This window comes from Oncorhynchus keta, chromosome 21, assembly GCF_023373465.1.
Source record: "Oncorhynchus keta strain PuntledgeMale-10-30-2019 chromosome 21, Oket_V2, whole genome shotgun sequence".
NCBI lineage: Eukaryota > Metazoa > Chordata > Actinopteri > Salmoniformes > Salmonidae > Oncorhynchus > Oncorhynchus keta.
Genome location: NC_068441.1, coordinates 37,812,493 through 37,831,686, shown reverse-complemented (window position 1 = coordinate 37,831,686; position 19,194 = coordinate 37,812,493). Strand labels below are relative to the sequence as shown.

The 19,194-nt window shown below is 42.8% G+C and overlaps 1 protein-coding gene across 7 annotated transcripts in view; it reads left to right on the top strand.

Annotated features, from left to right (window-relative positions):
- LOC118400525 (protein bassoon-like) overlaps positions 1–19,194 on the top strand; it is a 202,265-nt gene that overhangs the window by 150,015 nt on the left and 33,056 nt on the right. Inside the window, exons 1-2 of one of the 7 annotated variants that reach the window (XM_035797469.2) lie at positions 2,891–3,032; positions 3,328–3,792. The exons of 3 other annotated variants lie outside the window; for them this stretch is intronic. Coding sequence is in view for 2 of the 4 variants with exons in the window: in XM_035797466.2 (XP_035653359.2) it covers positions 19,042–19,074 (33 nt within the window). In the remaining 2 variants the exon portion in view is untranslated. Of the gene's footprint in view, positions 1–2,890; positions 3,033–3,327; positions 3,793–14,434; positions 19,075–19,194 lie in introns of those variants that run through there. 3 more of the 7 variants (XM_035797467.2, XM_052473829.1, XM_035797466.2) reach the window with 3 other exon arrangements.

Genomic DNA, 19,194 nt, shown 5'->3' with positions numbered 1-19,194 from the left:
CTTTGGACATTGTGTTAACAACCCTCCAGACGAGCTTCAATGCCATACAACTCTCTGAAAACCTCCTTCCATCAGCAAGGGCATTGAAGATGAAACGTGGCTGGGTCTTTCAGCACGACAATGATCCCAAACACACCGCCCGGGCAACGAAGGAGTGGCTTTGTAAGAAGCATTTCAAGGTCTTGGAGTGGCCTAGCCAGTCTCCAGATCTCAACCCCATAGAAAATCTTTGGAGGGAGTTGAAAGTTCGTGTTGCCCAGCAACAGCCCCAAAACATCACTGCTCTAGAGGAGATCTGCATGGAGGAATGGGCCAAAATACCAGCAACAGTGTATGAAAACCTTGTGAAGACTTACAGAAAACGTTTGACCTCTGTCATTGCCAACAAAGGGTATATAACAAAGTATTGAGATAAACTTTTGTTATTGACCAAATACTTATTTTCCACCATAATTTGCAAATAAATTCATAAAAAATCATACAATGTGATTTTCTGGATTTAAAAAAAAATTGTCTGTCAAAGTTGAAGTGTACCTATGATGAAAATTACAGGCCTCTCTCATCTTTTTAAGTGGGAGAACTTGCACAATTGGTGGCTGACTAAATACTTTTTTGCCCCACTGTATATACAGTCGTGGCCAAAAGTTTTGAGAATGACACAAATATTAATTTTTTCAAAGTCTGCTACCTCAGTTTGTATGATGGGAATTTGCACATACTCCAGAATGTTATGAAGAGTGATCAGATGAGTTGCAATTAATGTTACGCTCGTCGAAATGGTCGGACCAAGGTGCAGCGTGGTAGGCGTACATTTTGTCTTTATTAAGAATGAACACCTAAAAAACAACAAAAGGAAAACTGACGTAACGTTCGGTAGGCTACACAGAGCTGTATAAAAACAACATCCCACAAAACTAAGGTGGCACAACAGGCTGCCTAAGTATGATTCCCAATCAGAGACAATGATAGACAGCTGTCCCTGATTGTGAGGTTGTTGGTGAATGGAAAGATGCGGAGTCAGGTGCAGGACACAGATATGAGTAATAATCAGAATTTACTCAAAATATAAGTAATGTTCCAACAAGGAAAACACAATATTCGATGCCTCTGTACTGTCTCCTCCTTTCTAGATGGTAGCTGGGTTAACAGGCCGTGGCTCGGGTGGCTGGGGTCCTTGATGATCTTCTTGGCCTTCATATGACACGTGGTGCTGTAGATGTCCTGTAGGGCAGCCAGTGTGCCCCACCAGGCGGTGATACAGGCCGACAGAATGCTCTCAACTTCTGTAGAAGTTTGTGAGGGTCTTAGGGGCCAAGCCGGATTGCTTCAGCATCCTGAGGTTGAAGAGGCACTGTTGTACATTCTACACCTCACTGTCTGTGTGAAGAGACCACTTTAGGTCGTCAGTGAAGCTTTTGACCTTCTCCACTGTGGCCCCATTGACGTACATGGGGGCGCGCTCTCTCTGCTGTCTCCTGTAGTCCACTATCAGCTAATTTATTTTGTTGATGTTGGAGGAGTTTATTTTCCTGGCACATCTCCGCCAGGGCTCTCACCTCCTCTCTGTAGGCTGTCTCGTCGTGATTAGTAATCAGGCCTACCACTGTTGTGTCGTCAGCGAACTTGATGATTGAGTTGGAGACGTGTGTGGCCACTCAGTCATGGATGAACAGGGAGTACAGGAGGGGGCTGAGCACGCATCCTTGTGGGGCCCCTGTGTTGAGGATCGGCGCAGCAGAGGTTGCATCATCGCCTGGTATAGCAATTGCTCAGCATCTGATCGTAAGGCGCTCCAGAGGGTAGTGCGTACGGCCCAGTACATCACTGTGGCTAAGCTTCCTGCCATCCTATAGACTGGGCGGTGTCAGAGGAAGGCCCAAAAAATTGTCAAATAGTCCAGTCACCCAAATCATAGACTGATCTCTCTGCTACCACACCACAAGCGCTACAGGAGTGCCAAATCTAGGACTAAAAGTCTCCTTAACAGCTTCTACCCCCAAGCCATAAGACTGCTGAACAATTAATCAAATGGCTACCTGGACTATTTACATTTTTACTCGGCTGCTACTCGCTGTTTATTATCTATGCATAGTCCCTTTACAAATGACCTCGACGAACCTGTACCCCCCACACATTGACTCTGTACCAGTAACCCCTGTATATAGCCTCGTTATTGTTATGTCATTTCCTGGTGTTACTTTTTTATTACATCTTTAGTTATTTTATTACCTTAGTTTATTTAGTAAATATTTTCTTAACTCTATAAATATACTTAAGTGTCAAATGTAATCATTTAAAATTCCTTACTTTAAGCAAACCAGACGGAACAATTGCTGTGTTTTTTTATTATTTATTAACGGATAGCCAGGGGCACACTCCAACAGTCAGATATAATTGACAAATTAAGCATTTGCGTTTAGTGACTCTGCCAGATCAGAGGCAGTAGAGATGACTAGGGATGTTTTCTTAATAAGTGTGGGAATTGAACCATTTTCCTGTCGTGCTAAACATTTGTATTTATTATGGATCCACAATGTTTGTGTTGCTTCACAGTCCCCGCTCTTCATAAGGTGTTTTTTAAATAAAATTTTACTGCTTGCGTCATTCAAAATGTAACAAGTACTTTTGGGTATCATGGAAAATGTATGGAGTCAAAAGTACATTATTTTCTTTAGGAATGTGTGAAGTAAAAGTAAATGGTGTCAAATATATAAATAAAGTACAGATAACCAAAAAAGTACTTAAGTAAAAATACTTTAAAGTACTACTTAAGTACTTTACACCACTACTCTAATTATTTTTTTTGAGGAGGAGTGGACGTAAACCCTGGAACCCCAAAGTACTTCTGGTGTGTTGCATTTTAACCATTGTATTCGCGGGTGGGATGGTCCTTACGACCGGGGACAGCTCTATTTTTGAAAAGGAAAGTTGATCGTTTTCCCAAAGAAGCATCGCAGCAGGCTGCATTGCCTGCATGGATAGTAACTTTAGCAGCAGGAGATGGCGACGCCAGGATGTTTTGTAGCACACGGGTAAGTTGTTTATCAAGTTAACCATCTATTTTAGGTAACCTCAGCTAGCTAGCTAGATATAAATAGGATAGACGGCCATCTAATATTTGTTTTTGATTTTATGACATAAATGGTACCTTGATCTGCTAAAAATAACAATGTTAGCCAACTCGCCAGTAGCTATGATAGCTAGCTAATGAACAGATTTCCAGTCCCAAAGAGATAACTATGACAATACAGAAACACAATTGCAACGAAATATCAAATGTTATAATGAAGCAAGTCCTGGTCTAAATGTTATGTTTCCAAACCTCAGATCCACAGACCTGTGAAAGCTACTAAAGCTACTAAACCCTGTCTGCGGATAAAGGTCCCAAAGAAAGTCCCAAGGACTGGAGGGTATATGGTCTCTCCAATTGGTTATATAGGCTATTGGTTTCCTGTTAGAATTGGTTGTAGGAATACAACAATACTGGTAAAAGTAACAATGCATAGACCTAGAACATGCATGGCCAACCTTGCTCCTAGAAATCTAGCTACTGGGTGTGCAAGTTTCTTTTCCAGCCCAAACCCTAACATTCTGCTTATTATTTGTATTAGACATCTATTTGTATTAATTTAAATATTCAATAATATTTTGTTTTGGAGTAAGATTGATGTCTAAACTAACTAACCATTTACACAAGGGTTATTTGTATGATATTTAATAAAGTGTTGATTCTTAGAATTTAAAGCTACAGTATGTGTGTCGTCGTCTGAAGAAGAGGAATCGATCGGCGTGGTAAGTGTTCATGGCTTTTTATTTAACTGAACACTGGAACAAAGTGCAAACCAAAACCGAAACAGTCCTGTCAGGTGCAGAAACCACTAAACAGAAAACAAAGTCAGAGACAACGATAGTCAGCTGTCCCTGATTGAGAACCATACCCGGCCAAAACAAATAAATACAAAACATAGAAAAAAGAACATAGAATGCCCACCCAAATCACACCCTGACCAAACCAAAAATAGAGACATAAAAATCTCTCTAAGGTCAGGGCGTGACAATATGTACATTTTTGGGGCAAACCAACCAAATTCACATAGAAATGTGTGTTTCTGTCATTCTGAGAATCCTGAGAATCTGTCATTCTCATTGAAAGCAAGTAATAATAATAATAATATATGCCATTTAGCAGACGCTTTTATCCAAAGCGACTTACAGTCATGTGTGCATACATTCTACGTATGGGTGGTCCCGGGAATCGAACCCACTACCCTGGCGTTACAAGCGCCATGCTCTACAAGGACCAAGTCTAAGAGGTGGTAGATCTGTTCTATGTAAGCTATTTCTATGCTTCCTGTTCTTAAGTTTTGTTTTGCCACTTTTACTTTTGGTTTGTACACCAGCTTCCAACAACTGAAAATACAATATTTTTGATTATTGAAAATATTTTTCCAGTTTAAGTTTAGATGGCACAATGATTCTGTACACAATGACTGCTTGTTTTGTCACATAAACTGAAATTATGTGAACTATTAGAATTTTAGCAACCAGGAAAATGGAGTGAATTTTGCATTTTTAAGTTTAGCGTATTTTTTGGTCATTGAACATTCCCTGTTTGTCTGTTTTATTTGGTTGTCACTCTCATTTTGTCTGATGATATTGCACAGATTTGAAGCTGATATAAAAACCATGATCTTGGTTGGGCTAGGATAACAGTAATTTATGTTTCAGGGTGGGTGACATCACCACACGATGGCTACTAAGTGCTTTGTCTCACTTTGTCTTTCCTTGATTACTCACATCCTATCTCCTCACCTGTATTGTATCACAACTGTATTGGAGGAGAAGGTTAAAGGTCCCTCCCCTCTAACCTTCTTCTCCAATGGGTTTTGAGAAGGAGATCACAGCAATCGAGGAAGGATGAATTGAGAAAGAGCCAAGCACTCACCTATCATCTAGCTCACATGAGCTACACACTCACCCCTCTGCTACTCACTGACCTCATTCTCTGCATCAACTTCCAACACACTCACTGACCGCCTCCTTCTCTGCATCAACCTCAACACACTCACCCTTCTGCTACACTCACTGACCTCCTCCTTCTCCGTATAAACCTCAGCAGCCAGCAGAGCAGACTGTGTGAACTGAGTCAATCTAGCACCCACAGAACTGATTTTTTGGGTATTTCATTCTGCTAAACTGACTCAAAACACCCACTGAGTTATACTGTCGGTGGCGTAGAAGGTGGTGAAAGGGGTGTGACTGTAGCACAGGTGAGCTGAAGGTGGGTTCTAGTAGCCACAGTGATGTGATGTCATCCCCCCTAAGTCTAAGTAGTGTCTCCTGTCTATCATGAATTGATCAATATTTGAGTACCGTAAGCATCTTTTTGTTTCATTCTGCGACACTCACTGTCCTCTAGTGGTTGGCATGCTACCTTCAAGTGTAATTTGATTAGGGTGTGCGTCCTTGCCCGGTCAGGGTATTTCTCTCTTGCCTCTGCTATCTGTGTTCTACCTTTTTGGTTCCATTGCTTACAGTGGATTTGAGCTTATTTATGGCATGCAAAGCAGACATACTATATGATGTGATCAGTGTTGGCCTCGTGGGCATGTCCAATGCGCTTGTACATGTGGCTTGTCATTTCTATGCTGAAACAGGATTAGCTAATCCTCACACATTGCTTATATTTTGTTGATCTAATTTCATTCAATTTGTCACATGCGTGGAATACAACAGCTGTAGACTTTACTGTGAAATGCCTACACACGAGCCCTTTTCCATCAATGCAGTTAAAAGTAAGACAATTTACATTTTTTTTTTCAATATTTTTTATTAAGAAAAGGACATAGTAACACAATAAAATAACAATAATGAGGCTATATACAAGGAGTACCGGTACCAAGTCAATGTGCAAGGGTACGAGGTAGTTGAGATGATTGAGGTAATATGTACATGTAGAAGTGGCTAGGCAATCAGGATAGATAGTAAACAGAGTGTGAAACTGTGCCTGTATGTTTTGTGTGTGTGAGCGTATGTAGTGTGTGTGTATGTGCGTGTTGGAGTGTTGATTTAGTATGTGTGGGTAGAGTCCAGTGAGCGTGGATAGAGCCAAATCCAATTTTATTGGTCACATACACATGGTTAGCAGATGTTAATGCGAGAGTAGCGAAATGCTTGTGCTTCTAGTTCCGACAGTGTAGTAATATCTAACCTGTAATCTAACAATTCCCCAACAGTGCAAGAGAGTCAGTGCAAAAAAAGGCGTCAATGCAAATATTCTAGGTAACCATTTGATTAACATTTAACACTGTTTAACACTGTTCAGCAGTGTTATGGCTGCTGTTTAGGAGCCTTTTGGTCGCAGACTTGGTGCTCCGGTACCGCTTGCCGTGCGGTAGCAGAGAGAACAGTCTATGTCTTGGGTGGCTGGAGTATTTGACAATTTTTAGGGTCTTCCCCTGACAACTCCTAGTATGGAGGTCCTGGATGGCAGGGAGCTCATCTCTAGTGATGTACAGGGTCATACCTACTACCCTCTGTAGTGCCTTGCGATCGAATGCCAAGCAGTTGCCATACCAAGCGGTGATGCAGCAAGTCTAGCTGCTCTCAATGGTGCAGCTGTAGAACTTTAAGGATCTGAGGGCCCATACCAAATCTTTTTACGCTCCTGAGGGGGAAAAGGTATTGTCGTGCCCTCTTAACGACTGTTGGTGTGTTTGGACCATGATAGGTCCTTAGATATCTAAGCATAGTCACTTTACCGCTACCATGTACAAATTACCTCGACCAATCTCAGTACATTGACTCTGTACCAGTAGCTCCTGTATATAGCCTCTGTATATAGCCTCATTATTGTTATTTTATTGTGTTACTTTTGACATTTTTTTTACTTTGTTTATTTAGTTAAAAAAAATCTTAACTCTATTTCTTGAACTGCATTGTTGGTTAAGGGCTTGTAAGTAAGCATTTCACCGTGAGGTCTATTCCTGTTGCATGTGACAAATAACATTTTATTTTATATTTGCTATGCTAGCCAAATGTAGCTCACACCAACAGAGCAAATGGATAATAAATCTGCTCGTGGGCAATAATATGGAGTTGGTCCCCCCTTTGTTGCTATAACAGCCTAAGGCTTTCCACTAGATGTTGGAACAGTGCTGCGGGGACTTGCTTCCATTCAGCCACAAGAACATTTGTGAGGTTGAGCACTGATGTTGGGCGATTAGGTCTGGCTCGCAGTCTGCGTTCCAATTCATCCCAAAGGCGTTCGATGTGGTTGAGGTCGGGGCTCTATGTAGGCCAGTCAAGTTCTTCCACATCTCAACAAACTATTTCTGCATGGACCTCGCTTTGTGGACAGGGGGGTAGTCATGCTGAAACAGGAAAGGGCTTTTCCCAATCTGTTGCCACAAAGTTGGGAGCACAGAATCGTCTAGAATGTCAATGTATGCTGTAGCGTTAAGATTTCCCTTCACTGGAACTAAGGGACCTAGACCAAACCATGAAAAACAGCCCCAGACCATTATTCCTCCTCCACCAAAATGTACAGTTGGCAGTATGCATTTGGACAGGTAGCATTCTCCTGGCATCCGCCAAATCCAGGACTGCCAGATGGTGATGCGTGATTCATCACTCCAGAGAATGCGTTTCCACTGCTCCAGATTCCAATGGTGGCGAGGTATACACCACTCCAGCTGATACTTGGCATTGCGCATGGTGATCTTAGGCTTGTGTGCAACTGCTCGCCCATGGAAACCCAATTCATGAAGCTCCCGACAAACAGTTCTTACGCTGACGTTGCTTCAAGAGGCAGTTTGGAACTCTGTAGAGTGTTGCAACTGTGGCCTACCACTTGGCGACTGAGCCGTTGTTGCTCCTAGACATTTCCACTTCACAATAACAGCACTTACAGTTGACCAGGGCAGCTCCAGCAGGGCAGAGATTTGACGAACTGACTCCTTGGAAAGGGTGGCATCCTATGACTGTGGCATCCTATGAAGTCACTGACTTCTTCAGTAAGGCCATTCTGCTGTCAATGTTTGTCTATGGAGATTGCATGGCTATGTGCTTGATTTTATACACCTGTCAGCAATGGGTGTGGTTGAAATGGCAGAATCCACTCATTTGAAAGGGTTTCCACATACTTTTGTATATATAGTGTATTATGTCATTATCATCTGGATTTGGCCATATTGTTAGGTATACAGATCTATCTTTTCCATCTAATCAACCTTACATTATGAAATTATGTCAGAGAAATCCCATATGGTGCTCTGTAGAAGAATGAGAAAAGAGAGAGGGGTGTCCACATACTTCTGTGTATATATAGTGTAACTCGTTTGTTCAGTTTTGGACCAAAAAAGATGTACTTGTCATTTTGTGCTGTCTAGCCAGCTAGCTAGCTAACTCATAATTATGGTGCGCTGCAGCAACGGATGTTCACTGGGGAACCTTTTGGTGCATGCATATAGAATGTTATTGTTTTGACAGTTGAAAAGGTTCGCTGTGCAGTGAGCAGGTTACAAGTAGAGGAATCTCTCGTGGACAGATCTACATAAACATAACTGGTAGCATAGAATCTGTTGGGATTGGAATTTTTTTTTATTTTATTTTATTTATTTCACCTTTATTTAACCAGGTAGGCTAGTTGAGAACAAGTTCTCATTTGCAACTGCGACCTGGCCAAGATAAAGCATAGCAGTGTGAACAGACAACAGAGTTACACATGGAGTAAACAATTAGCAAGTCAATAACACAGTAGAAAAAAATGGGCAATCTATATACAATGTGTGCAAAAGGCATGAGGAGGTAGGCGAATAATACAATTTTGCAGATTAACACTGGAGTGATAAATGATCAGATGGGCATGTACAGGTAGAGATATTGGTGATATTGGTGTGCAAAAGAGCAGAAAAGTAAATAAATAAAAACAGTATAAAAACAGTATGGGAATGAGGTAGGTGAAAAGGGTGAGCTATTTACCTATAGACTATGTACAGCTGCAGCGATCGGTTAGCTGCTCGGATAGCTGATGTTTGAAGTTGGTGAGGAGATAAAGTCTCCAACTTCAGCGATTTTTGCAATTCGTTCCAGTCACAGGCAGCAGAGTACTGGAACGAAAGGCGGCAAATGAGGTGTTGGCTTTAGGGATGATCAGTGAGATACACCTGCTGGAGCGCGTGCTACGGATGGGTGTTGCCATCGTGACCAGTGAACTGAGATAAGGCGGAGCTTTACCTAGCATGGACTTGTAAATGACCTGGAGCCAGTGGGTCTGGCGACGAATATGTAGTGAGGGCCAGCCGACTAGAGCATACAAGTCGCAGTGGTGGGTGGTATAAGGTGCTTTAGTGACAAAACGGATGGCACTGTGATAGACTGCATCCAGTTTGCTGAGTAGAGTGTTGGAAGCCATTTTGTAGATGACATCGCCGAAGTCGAGGATCGGTAGGATAGTCAGTTTTACTAGGGTAAGCTTGGCAGCGTGAGTGAAGGAGGCTTTGTTGCGGAATAGAAAGCCGACTCTGGATTTGATTTTTGATTGGAGATGTTTGATGTGAGTCTGGAAGGAGAGTTTGCAGTCTAGCCAGACACCTAGGTACTTATAGATGTCCACATATTCAAGGTTGGAACCATCCAGGGTGGTGATGCTAGTCGGGCATGCGGGTGCAGGCAGCGATCGGTTGAAAAGCATGCATTTGGTTTTACTCGCGTTTAAGAGCAGTTGGAGGCCACGGAAGGAGTGCTGTATGGCATTGAAGCTCGTTTGGAGGTTTGATAGCACAGTGTCCAATGACGGGCCGAAAGTATATAGAATGGTGTCGTCTGCGTAGAGGTGGATCAGGGAATCGCCCGCAGCAAGAGCAACATCATTGATATATACAGAGAAAAGAGTCGGCCCGAGAATTGAACCCTGTGGCACCCCCATAGAGACTGCCAGAGGACCGGACAGCATGCCCTCTGATTTGACACACTGAACTCTGTCTGCAAAGTAATTGGTGAACCAGGCAAGGCAGTCATCCGAAAAACCGAGGCTGTTGAGTCTGCCGATAAGAATTTGGTGATTGACAGAGTCGAAAGCCTTGGCGAGGTCGATGAAGACGGCTGCACAGTACTGTCTTTTATCGATGGCGGTTATGATATCATTTAGTACCTTGAGTGTGGCTGAATGGGATGCGTGGGATAACAAGCAGCAGTAATTCTGATGTTTGGGTTTTTTGTCACTGGTTATTTGAAAAAATTACGATTTTTCAGGTGATAGCGTCGTTCGAATTTCTGAAGGAGATGGGACATTCGGCCCGTAGCTTGCAAAGAGATAGGGTAGAGCTCCTCATTCCATTTCCACTTCTTGTTCTAGCATCTCTTCATCTTTTCTTTTAACATGTATGGACCCAGAATTTAATTGAGCAGCTGACCAATTGAGTGAGACTAGTTCAGGCTTAAAGACATTACAAGAAGAGTAGCTCACTTTTTGTTGAGTTGTATTGCCATATTATAGTTGCAGACATATTCAGCAGGTTGTTTTTTCTCATGCTGCTACTACACACTGAATTCTTGAAATGTAACCAAAAACCGAATGCATTTTAAATATTAAATTCTAAAAATAAGATGCTTTTCAAATGAGTTTACAATAATGTAATCTAGCGTTGGTGAAATAATGTAATCTAAAATGTTCTGCAATGAATTATGGAAGCGTACTGTAGCAGAGATGTCCTCTATGACGTTATTAACACCTGTGTTGTGCTTTCCTTTGAGCTTTATGCTGTGGGATGGTTTTCTAATATGTTGTTGTCTTCATTTACTCCTCAGAGGTTAAAGAAGGCATAACAATGAAGGATGCTGTCCTCCTATGGACACCATATACAGGATATGATTTATGGTACAGATGGTAATTGTCTATAGAGGTGTTTATCGGGTTATATTATTACCTTTGTGAGTGAAGACATGACGACTACAATACACTGTAAAGTCCATGGAGAATAAGAACACCTCCTCCCAGCTGCCCACTGCACTGAAGATCGGAAACACTCACCACTGATAAATCCACCATAATTGAGAATTTCAATAAGCATTTTTCTATGGCTGGCCATGCTTTCCACCTGGCTACTCCTACCCCGGTCAACAGCACTGCACCCCCAACAGCAACTCGCCCAAGCCTTCCCCATTTCTCCTTCTCCCAAATCCGTTCAGCTGATGTTCTGAAAGAGCTGCAAAATCTGGACCCCTACAAATCAGCCGGGCTAGACAATCTGGACCCTTTCTTTCTAAGATTATCTGCCGAAATTGTTGCCACCCCTATTACTAGCCTGTTCAACCTCTCTTTCGTGTCGTCTGAGATTCCCAAAGATTGGAAAGCAGCTGCGGTCATCCACCTCTTCAAAGGGGGGGGGACACTCTTGACCCAAACTGATACAGACCTATATCTATCCTACCATGCCTTTCTAAGGTCTTCGAAAGCCAAGTCAACAAACAGATTACCGACCATTTCGAATCTCACCATACCTCTGCTATGCAATCTGGTATCAGAGCTGGTCATGGGTGCACCTCAGCCACGCTCAAGGTCCTAAACGATATCTTAACCGCCATCGATAAGAAACATTACTGTGCAGCCGTATTCATTGATCTGGCCAAGGCTTTCGACTCTGTCAATCACCACATCCTTACGGCAGACACGACAGCCTTGGTTTCTCAAATGATTGCCTCGCCTTGTTCACCAACTACTTCTCTGATAGAGTTCAGTGTGTCAAATCGGAGGGTCTGCTGTCCGGACCTCTGGCACTCTATGGGGGTGCCACAGGGTTCAATTCTTGGACCGACTCGCTTCTCTGTATACATCAATGAGGTCGCTCTTGCTGCTGGTGAGTCCCTGATCCACCTCTACGCAGACGACACCATTCTGTATACTTCCGGCCCTTCTTTGGACACTGTGTTAACAACCCTCCAGGCAAGCTTCAATGCCATACAACTCTCCTTCCCTGGCCTCCAATTGCTCTTAAATACAAGTAAAACTAAATGCATGCTCTTCAACTGATCGCTACCTGCACCGCCTGTCCAACATCACTACTCTGGACGGCTCTGACTTAGAATACGTGGACAACTACAAATACTTAGGTGTCTGGTTAGACTGTAAACTCTCCTTCCAGAACCATATCAAGTATCTCCAATCCAAAGTTAAATCTAGAATTGGCTTCCTATACAAAGCATCCTTCACTCATGCTGCCAAACATACCCTTGTAAAACTGACCATCCTACCAATCCTCGACTTTGGCGATGTCATTTACAAAATAGCCTCCAATACCCTACTCAACAAATTGGATGCAGTCTATCACAGTGCAATCCGTTTTGTCACCAAAAGCCCCATATACTACCCACCATTGCGACCTGTACGCTCTCGTTGGCTGGCCCTCGCTTCATACTCGTCGCCAAACCCACTGGCTCCATGTCATCTACAAGACCCTGCTAGGTAAAGTCCCCCCTTATCACACGCTCCAGCAGGTATATCTCTCTAGTCACCCCCAAAACCAATTCTTTCTTTGGCTGCCTCTCCTTCCAGTTCTCTGCTGCCAATGACTGGAACGAACTACAAAAATCTCTGAAACTGGAAACACTTATCTCCCTCACTAGCTTTAAGCACCAACTGTCAGAGCAGCTCACAGATTACTGCACCTGTACATAGCCCACCTATAATTTAGCCCAAACAACTACCTCTTTCCCAACTGTATTTAATTAATTTATTTATTTTGCTCCTTTGCACCCCATTATTTGTATTTCTACTTTGCACATTCTTCCATTGCAAAACTACCATTCCAGTGTTTTACTTGCAATATTGTATTTACTTTGCCACCATGGCCTTTTTTGCCTTTACCTCCCTTCTCACCTCATTTGCTCACATTGTATATATACTTGTTTATACTGTATTATTGACTGTATGTTTGTTTTACTCCATGTGTAACTCTGTGTCGTTGTATCTGTCGAACTGCTTTGCTTTATCTTGGCCAGGTCGCAATTGTAAATGAGAACTTGATCTCAACTTACCTACATGGTTAAATAAAGGGAAATAAAAAAATACACAGACACCATTTCTCCATGCCTAGGCCTGATCTAGGCTTGATCCTAGATCAGTGTTTCTACTCTGAGACCATTTGAATGCAGGCCCTGGGCTACAAACATGGTCCCACCATGTCCCTTTTCAATTCTCATAATCGGTAATAGAACCATTTTTATTTTCCATTGGTCTGAGAATAAAACAACTGCTAAGACTGAGGCTGTCCTAATATGGAAACTTCAGATCCGTCTCATTGATCAGCTCCTGTGATCTGAAATGGAATGTGTTTCTGCTAATATTGTCTTTGATAGGTTTACACCCTTTTCTCAGAACGAGTGTTGACAATCTGTGGTGGGAAGTATGAATGTGAGGGATGAGTGCCTGTCTAACTCTCGGGTTACATCCAAAATTGCCCATAGTGAACTACTTTTGACCAGAGCCTATAAGAATCCTGTCAAAAGTACATTATACAGGGAGGGATAGGGTTTAATTTTTTATGTACCTTTTGTTGATTGAATGTGAGGGGTGATAGTCTGTGTGTAACTCTGTTGATGAGTGTCATCTGAACAGTTGACTGTTGAACTACTTGCAGGTGGGTCTCTGTCTCATCACTAATAACAATAGTACTGATTTGTATTCATACAGTGGCGTCATCTCATGTGCTTCAAAGCGCTTAACAATCTCTGGTGATTAAGCCTTCTCATACAGATGAAAGACTTGATTTAGACAGCCTTTTGAAATGTACAACTACAGGGGTTTGACTGTGTCCTTTTAGCCAGCTCTGACCTATCCTGTCAAGGGCCATACTGCAGCTACTGCCATGCTTGAAATACCTAATCCGACTTTAAAGGTCATAGATATTTGGTTCAAAATGTAGGAAGGAACATTTTTGTTGAGCGTATACTCAATCCAATGCCTGTTAGTTTTAATCTTAGGCAAATTATCACACTCGGAAGAAATTCAGATTAGGGTTGAAAGGAGGGAACCTGTTACCAAGATTTACTAGGATTTCCCACCCAAAACCACTCCCCTTTTCCAGGATAAATATTAAAAGTATTTGAACAGCATGGCGTGAAATGTAACTGTAAAATGATATACGATGTCTAAATATGGTTGCCCTACGGCCTCTGCATGTGTAACAGGGTTATTGGTGATTCCCCTTGCCACTGTATTGTTAAGCCAATGGGTTTTTGGTTTGAGTTTGTCTTGCCTTCACCTACTCAACATGGCATCTTATTGGCTGGTTTGTTGCTTGTTCACTGGGACGATTCTAACTGGAACATCCCCCCTCGTAAGCAAGCTACGCAAACCAGCCAATAAGATGCCATGTTGAGTAGGTGAAGGCAAGACGAACTCAAACCAAAAACCCATTGGCTTAACAATAGTGGCAAGGGGAATCACCAATAACCCTGTTACACATGATGAATCAACACTCAGGGTGGGGACAGACACTCCATCTCAGTATTGAGCGCAGTTCACAATGTATGTAGACTTATCTCATCATGGTAACCTTTGTGACAGGTAGGCCTACATTTTATGCAGCATAGCCTATGCTAACGTAATTTCAAGACCGAATGCGCGTCTAATTTGCCCGTCTCCATCTGGTTTTCGGGGATCAACTTGTTTTTTTAATTGTAAAGATGTTTTATTTTATTGCAGCTGCAGAGTATTAAAACGTCCTATCACCAGTGTTGGAAAAGTATCCAACTGTCATACTTGAGTAAAAGTAAAGATACCATAATAGAAAATGACAACGTCACCCAGTAAAAGTCTAGTATTTGGTTTAAAATATACTTAATCAACAGTAAAAATAAATGTCAAATTCCTTATATTAAGTAAACCAGATGGCACCATTTAATGTTTTTCTTTACTGAAAGCTAGGGGCACACGCCAACACTCACATAATTTACAAACAAAGCGTGTGTTTAGTGAGTCTGCCAGATCAAGAGGCCGTAAGGATGACCAGGGATGTTCGGTTGATAAGTGCGTGAATGACTATTTTCCTATCCTGCTAAGCTTTCAAAATGTAACAAGTAGCCTACTTTTGGGTGTCAAATGTATGGATTAAAAAATACAATATTTTCTTAAGGAATGTACAGTAGTTAAGTAAAAGTAGTCAAATGTAAATATTAAAAGTACAAATACCCGAAATGGCTACTTTATAAACTGCCTAGCACTCGAATATTTGTTGCTTTGAATCAGTACACGCGCGAGCACTCCAACTCTTCTAGATTGATACGTAAAGTATAGGCATATATTTAATGCAGTATTAGCCTTATATTTAGCTAATTGATGGGTTATGCATAATAAGCATTAATGTATAGTCTCTCTTGCGCAATACGCAATCACCTGTGCTTGTAACGTCTGCTTCCAACTCACTCTCAAACACGTAGATAGATCCCCTGAACGCAGCTCACGCTCGCAAACACAACATTGTGTGAACAATCACCTGTATGTCATTATCACACACTAGTTCAGTTCTTTGCGAAGTATTGCTTGTTTTGTGACACGTCTATTCGGAGCGCGGGTTTCCCCCTTGTGATCTAAGCCTCCCGTGTATGATCGTTTTGCCTGCCTCACAAACGACACCTTTGCCTAGTCACTGCCTGTGTTTTAGCCCATCGGATTTCCTGTTAAACGTTACGTACGCCGCTAGGAAGAGGGAACGCAACACCCAGCTATAACCCCACTCTCCGTGGAGTGAGAGGTATGTGACTGTAGGTGCAAGTAAGGATGACAAAGGAAGAGTTTGGTACTGTTCACAGGGAATTTATTCCGTTACAAGGTAATGTTGGGGAAAAGGGGCTGGACGGAACCAAAGAAAAGTAAAATGTCAAAGCCCCCTCTCCTACCTACCTTAGGGCCACCTGGTGCGCCAACCAAAATATAGGGGGTGGTCCGCCCAGGTATTGCCTAGAGTGTATAGATAGTAAATACAACGGGTTATGTATACCCGCATGCCTCTTGCCTAAGCACTTCCTAGGTGCCTCCCCCCCCCTGGGAGCAAATGAAACAGAATATTACAACAAAAAACACAGGACACCAAATAAGCTCTCTGACTGAGCAACAAACTAACACAGAACATAACCATCAGCTCTCTCAGCAACAACTAACATAGTACATACCACATCTGTTTGAGAAACAACCAACACAGGTTATCACAGGACACTAATCATCTCTCTTCTGAGCAACAGAACACTGGTTTATACAGCTGGAGAGGAGTCTGTAATGGGATACAGCTGTATCCTGACGAGGGGGCGGGGTCAGCTCCAATTATCTGTGGGGCCGACCAATCAGCTGCTTGGGGGAATTTCACGAAGCCATCCCGAAACACACACAAACAAAACCACAACACAGAAACTGGGGTACGTAACAAACGTATTACCTGATTTCCCGAACGACGTTACTAGCCTTTTTCCTGCCTGTTTGGAACCTCTGTGCATGACCTTCTGCCTGCCCCTGGACCAAGCTACCTCCTGTGGTCCTTTACAAATTAACACCTGCTTCGCCTTGCGCTTGAAACCAGTTCAATGTCTTCCAACGTGTTCATTACGGTGCTCTGCTGGCTTCCTTATTAATTAATGCTCATTAGCTCTTTGGATTCCCATGCAGGAAAATATTGACTATACTAGCTTGCAGGACATTATTATGGTTTGCATTTCTTATAACAATAGCCTATTCTAAGAGGGACGCAAACTTTTGTTGTTGTTGCTTAACGTTAAATACAGCAGCCAACAGAACTCAGGGCAGTTTGAAAGAAGAGTGAACATGCCGTGGCGGTAGGCTATAACAGTTATTCATTTAGATCTATAATCATTCAATCTTCGTGAAGAAAAGTGAAAGCCTTCTGCATCTAATTCCAGTCCTATATTATACAAGGATGAAATTAGAATGATGAAGATGAGGATAACGAAACGTATTTTAACTGTTGAAAGCGAGGAAGGACTGAAAGATGAGGTAGGTTAATAACATTAGGGGATATATTATGGAAGGTATTGTAGCGACCCGCACAGACAGCTGTGTGTTATGTGTTAGGCTAGGAGGTGGTTGTGTTGTACTGACCAGTACCCGGTGTTCGCGGGGTCCGACCTGTCAATCAACCTGCTATCTGCCAATCACGGGAATGCCTGGAATGTTCTGATGCCGGGCATCCTGGTGGTTGGCGGAGTGGCGTGGAGGGGGGTTGGGCAGGGGGGTGGAGCATTGGAAGTTAAGACCAGGTTCAGCCTTTGTTCTCTCTCTTACGTCTGGGTTTCACAAGAGAAGGTCACGATTGGCTTGTGGGTTATCTGTCATCTATTTGGCGTGTGCTACGGCCCAAACAGTAGCCTGTGTAAAGTTGGTGTAATAAACCGTCAATTCGTAAACTCAAGCCTCTGTCTGGACAATTGTTCATTTATGATCTAGTCAGGTCATTACAGTATATATGCGTTAGCCTACTAATTATACAAATAGGCCCTATTACATTTCAAAATCAAATTCGCTAGCCTATACTAGCGAAGGCCGCATGTGCTGCCTAGTAATCGCACGTTCTCTTCTGCTTTATCATGGTTTGAACGATGTGCGTAATTCCAGTCCACATAATACAGTACATGTAGTAACCCATGGAACTATTAATGCTTTGGAAGGCGTGAGGGAGCAGCTCTTTATACACTGATTACTACTAACCCTTGAGCATGGTATAACAGACAGGCAGTCATGAGCATTAATATGGAGTTTGTGCCCCCTTTGCTGCTATAACAACCTCCACTCTTCTGGGAAGGCTCTCCACTAGATGTTGGAACATCGCTTGCTGGTACTTGTGTCCATTCACCCACAAGAGCATTAGTTAGGTCTGGCACTGATGTTGGTCAATTAGGCCTGGCTTGCAGTCTGCGTTCTAATCCATCCCAAAGGTGTTCGATGGGGTTGAGGTCAGGGCTCTGTGCAGGCCATTCAAGTTCTTCCACACTGATGTCAACAAACCATTTCTGTATGGACCTTGCTTTGTGGACAGGGGGATAGTCATGCTGAAACAGGAAAGGGCCTTCCCCCAAACTCTTGCCACAAATTTGGAAGCACAGAATCATCTAGAATGTCATTATATGATATAGCGTTAAGATTTCCCTTTACTGGAACTAAGGGTCACAGCCCAAACCATTATTCCTCCTCCGCTAAATTTACAGTTGGCATCATGCATTGGTGCAGGTAGCGTTTCCTGGCATCCGCCAAACCCAGATTCGTCCATCGGACTGCCAGATGGTGAAGCGTGATTCATCACTCCAGAGAACGCGTTTCCACTGCTCTAGATTCCAATGGCGGCAAGCTATACACCCCTCCAGCCAATGCTTGGCATTGCGCATGGTGATCTTAGGCTTGTGTGCGACTGCTTGGCCAATCCATTTCATGAAGTTCCCAACGAATAGTTATTGTGCTGACGTTGCTTCCAGAGGCAGTTTGGAACCCGTAGTGAGTGTTGCAACTGAGGACAGACAATTTTTACGCGCTACATGCTTCAGCACTCAGAAGTCCCGTTCTGTGAGCTGGTGTGGCATGCCACTTCACGGCTGAGCTGTTGTTGCTCCTAAACATTTCCTCTTCACAATAATGCACTGTATAGTGCACTGTATTCCCTATATAGTGCACTGTATAGGGAATAGGGTGCTATTTGGGACGTAGCGTTGGTGTAAATTAGTGGCTTAAACCTTCTACGAGACAGCTGATTTATTGGAGAGTTGTGTTTTTATATTATTTCAGTTGAGGACATGCTTAATTTTTAAGTGCTGCTGTGAGAGCAGCGGTAGTGCAGACCGCAGTAGTGCAGACAACAACAGAAGTACTATTCCTGTCCTGTCTTATATATATGCCATTTAGCAGACGCTTTTATTCATACATTCTACGTATGGGTGGTCCCGGGAATCGAACCCACTACCCTGGCGTTACAAGCGCCATGCTCTACCAACTGAGCTACAGAAGGACCACCACCTAACTGAGCTACAGAAGGACCACTTATCTTAATGTTACTCAAGCAGACTCACCGTGTTGGACAAGTAAGGCACCTCTTCTCAGCTCCCACCATCCCACTTCTACCACATTATGTGTCACTGTGGTATGTGTGGGGCTGTTTGTTGAATGTTTCTTCCTGACTATGTTTTATTAATTGTTTCTTG